Below are 4,356 nucleotides of genomic sequence, written 5' to 3' on the forward strand. Positions count from 1 at the left end.
AGTAAGGAATGTGAGAATCGATCATATTTATGGAATAGTCATAAGAGAAAAGAGTTACGGAAAGAAAACTTGAATTGCAGCAAATGTGAATATGGAAGATTTAGCTGGAGCTGTCATAAAATAAGATAAAGAGAGTATCCAAAAGCCCATCCCAGAAAAACAACTGTGATGTCACGCGCAGCATGTTTTGCCCATTGGCTGTGCCTCTCGTCTCGAGAGCTTCTGGATGCTAACGTTAGCAGTTCGAAAATGAAACTCTGGATTTTGAACTTCCTGCAAGTTAATGGCAACGTTTAAACGTCCAAAATATTCGGAGGGGACGCAAAATGTTGAGGAGAGAAACATCTCGATCGTATCAGGAGGTAATAAAACGTATGTGTGAAATGCATTTAGTCCCATTAAGTTAGCAGTTCCTGCTTCGCGTGCAGTTTACGTTTACTGCATGAGTTTATTGCAAGGACATGTCACATGGCAGCTAAAGTCATGTGATAACAGCTTACCGCTGCTCGGTTTATTGTACTCCTGATGAACAGTTATATGCTGTGCATTATATGTCACTTTCAACGAATCTGGTACAAAGCAAGCTCTAATAAACTCTGAATTATTTAATTTTCAGGAAATATCAGTGAAAGCAGGGGTAAAGTTAGTAGGGTGGGAAAATACATTTTGTAGAGCTGCATTGAGTTAGATATAAAATTTGCTTTATGCTACTTTTTATGTAGTTTTAATGTAAACTAAAATGTGTTTAAACATTAAACAATTCTCCAATGCTAAATTAAAAAAGTTATGTTTGGATTCACTTTTTGATGTATTGTAGTTCAGTGGTGAAGACTGTGCTGGCTCACTCAGCCCCTACCAGAATGATGAAGTTGATGGAGTTTCTGAAGTGGAACATGATAAAGCAAGCTGTGATCCTTTACCAGGTATGCATTTTTTCCCAAAATATATGTTTTTTTTAATTAAAAATGTAAAATAAAATTATGTTGCTTCAAACAAAGTTTTACTCTGTTGCAGACGAGGACGCTGTGGACACCAATTTAATGTCCATTGCCTTCAACAAAGCTTGCTTGAAGAATGTCTTTACAGTCATCCTGGTTCTCATTTACTTGATGCTTAGTACAGTGGCTGCATTCTTGGCCTACCAAACCATTTCAGACTTTATGGAGAAGCTCACCCATCCAGTGATGTCTGTTTCATACAAAGAGGTTGAAGAGTTTACAGCACCAGGTAAGCTAATAATGCACTGATGTTTGACAGTATGTCAGTATCTGTATTTCAAATTCATTGTTTTTTATGAATAGGAATCGCTTTGTATCCTGGAAAGGCTCAGTTATTGAGTTGCATGCATCACTTTCATGACAACATTTCCCCTCCCATTGCATCGGGCAGCCGAGAGGATGGCAACTGTATAATAGAGGAGATCATTTATTATGGGCCATATTCAAACCAAACAAAAGTAAGAGTTACTTCTTTCACTCTAGCTATTTTAAGCTCATGGTACTACTAGTAATAATCTGTGTGATGTGTTTGTGGCAGAAGCGAGCCATGGTGGTCAGGGGCCCGACTGATGTTAGAAACCGAGAACTTATATTCCTGCAGTTCAGTCGTAACGAAACGGAGGAAGATTTCAGTGCAATAAGCTACATGATTTTTGCCAAATTCAGTGATATGCTTCAAAGGTAAATTTGTACAGAAAAATGTGTCATGTTTTGCTTGCTTGTTTAAAAACAATTAACACCCTAATTTGTATGAAATATGTCATTTTCTTATCAGCTCAGATAAGGCTGCTTTTATGACAGATTGTGAAAGAAACTATTCATTGTGGACCTTCTCTGGAGGATTTCGGACATGGGTTAAAATGTCTTTGGTCAAAACGTCAGGCAGAGAACATGAATCAGTGGAATTTAGGCAGGAGGTAGTATGTTTTTCAATACTATTTAGTATTTGCTATACTAACCTTTAACATATGAAGTTTATTTAACTGTGAGGAGCATGGTCATGTAATGTAACCAACCAGCGTGATGAGGTCTCTATTTATAGCAGCATCCATCCGGACTTATTGTTTCCCAACCCCATCGCCTCATTCTCAGCTGGTATCTATGCCAGTTAAGGAGGGGGTTCCCAATAAAATTTTGTGTTCTGGGCCCTTCCCCAATACAGCACGCCAAATATGCTTTAACATGTTATCAAGTATGATAATAATGCAAACTCTTGAAACAGTAAAATCAGCATAGCCATTGAGGGAAAACAAGCCTTTTTATTATTCAGATTAGTTATCTACCAGTATAGATTTTCCGGTGACTGGTTTTTAAAATATAGGCTGCTCTCCCAATATACAGTATTAATATTTAACATTATTTCAGTCCAGTGTAGTGAAATACATCGACAAGAGGCCTCCACAGGAACAAGCCAATGAACTTTTCTTTGTTGTGTTCCAATGGCGAGATCCATTCATACAGCAAGTTAAAGATGTAAGTAAACACTAAACATTAACAACTGCAGTGCATTCTGAAAAATTTGATAAATTTATCAGGCTTGTTGAGAGTCTTTCTTGTATAAGAAACACTAGCTAACACATATGAACTTGACAACATTTGCTATATGTATCTAAATAAACATGCTTTATGTTTTCTAACAGATAGTCACAGCAAACCCATGGAACACCATAGCCATTTTGTGTGGCGTGTTTATGGCTCTATTTAAAGCAGCAGACTTTGCCAAACTCAGCATTAAGTGGATGATCAAAATTCGTAAGAGACATTTAAGAGCAAAAATGAGAGAATTGAACCAAATCAGCTAATGCTTACAAAAAAAACATTTTTTTATATGACAACACAACATTTGAACACAAACTGAGGGTTTTTAATTTCAAGCTAGTATTGTATTGTATTGTATGTTACGTTTTAACTGGACTATAGATTTTAACCTGACATTGCTAAGCCAAGGTAACTACTGACAGTGTTTTGAACAGTAATTGTTGTAGCAATTTTATAGGGCAAAGTGTATATGGTTTGTGACACTGAAATATTAACTAGGCTGGTTGTTTAGCATCCATTCTCTGTGAGATTCAGGTTGTTTAAATGGGACATATCATGAAAATATGACTTTTAGTAGTGCTATAATTGGGTCCCTTTTGCTTCTATCAACCTAGACAATGTGAAACCAGTAACTTAGTTTTGATAAACAATTCTTTGCAAGCATGTGAAAAAATAGGTAATTAAAATTTGGCTCCCCTTGTTATGTCAGAAGGGGATAAAACCGCCCCTTAATCTGCACTATCCAACCCCTGCACAGAGATCAACTCATTTGCATTTAAAAGGACCCCCCCCCCAAAAAAAACGCACATTTTTGCTCATACCTACAAAATGGCAATTTTAACATGCTATAATGAATTATCTATAGGGTATATTGAGTTAAAACATCATATTTGTACTCTGGGGACACAAAATATTTATTTTTTCGTTTTAAAAAGTCTGGTGAAATGTCCCCTTTAAAGGATGACTTACCAGGCAGTGTGAAACCATAAACAATGTGAACAACAATAAGGCTTTTGTAATGAAAAACATCAGATTTTTGCCTAAAACATTTCAAAGGGATCAATAAATGTCCTAGTTTGTTACTGACCACTATAATGCAAAGCATACACCATGATGCAGCAATTTTCTTAGGGTCAGAGGTGATCTGTCCTGGCTGCTTTTTAACCTGTTGCTATCAATGTGAGCAAGAAATGTTTTATTAATTTGATACATGTTGTATAACCCATATGAATTGTATGAAATGTTTTAACAACATGCAGAAGGGATCCTGTCATAAAGAATTACTTGATGATTTCTTATAATCAAATGACTTGACAAATGTGTCCATATACCATTCAGACTCCATAATATCATTATTTTTTATTGATTAACAGTGCATTTTTTAATCGCCCAGATTGTTAAAATAAATCTGAACAAAAGTGTATTGTTTATCTGCTGTATGAGATAAATGTGAATTTTGGCATATGTATAAAAATACACTAGCAAGCATCCGCCACTGTGCAAAGATTTTAACCCAGATACTTGAATCTACTTTAACCATGATTCCTTATATTTGGAAGTTGTGGCATATACTTTTTTTAAGTGTGAAATAAAAATGTAATATTAAAGCTTTCCTTGTTTGTTACATTATTGCCTTATTTTTAGCATTTATTTTATTAATATCTAATTAATGTATTGAGTATATGAAATTATTAATTAATCTAGTTAATTTATAAAAACTCTTTATTGTCATTTTTGTCAATAATTTTATCACCCACACAGTATTTTCTGTGTGTTACTTTTTACACCGTTAACTGGGGACTTTTAAGTCAAAACAATG

General features: G+C 35.1%; 1 protein-coding gene across 1 annotated transcript; it reads left to right on the forward strand.

The window, feature by feature from the left end:
• Nucleotides 1–79: 79 nt before the first annotated feature.
• pacc1 (proton activated chloride channel 1) lies at nt 80–4,161 on the forward strand. The gene is made up of 8 exons (XM_065288643.2): nt 80–362; nt 818–923; nt 1,015–1,227; nt 1,302–1,456; nt 1,537–1,679; nt 1,774–1,915; nt 2,364–2,471; nt 2,639–4,161. Exons 1-8 carry the CDS (start codon nt 327–329, stop codon nt 2,798–2,800), a joined length of 1,065 nt encoding a protein of 354 aa, XP_065144715.1. The 5' UTR covers nt 80–326; the 3' UTR covers nt 2,801–4,161.
• Nucleotides 4,162–4,356: the final 195 nt, after the last annotated feature.

Source organism: Paramisgurnus dabryanus, chromosome 17, assembly GCF_030506205.2.
Source record: "Paramisgurnus dabryanus chromosome 17, PD_genome_1.1, whole genome shotgun sequence".
NCBI lineage: Eukaryota > Metazoa > Chordata > Actinopteri > Cypriniformes > Cobitidae > Paramisgurnus > Paramisgurnus dabryanus.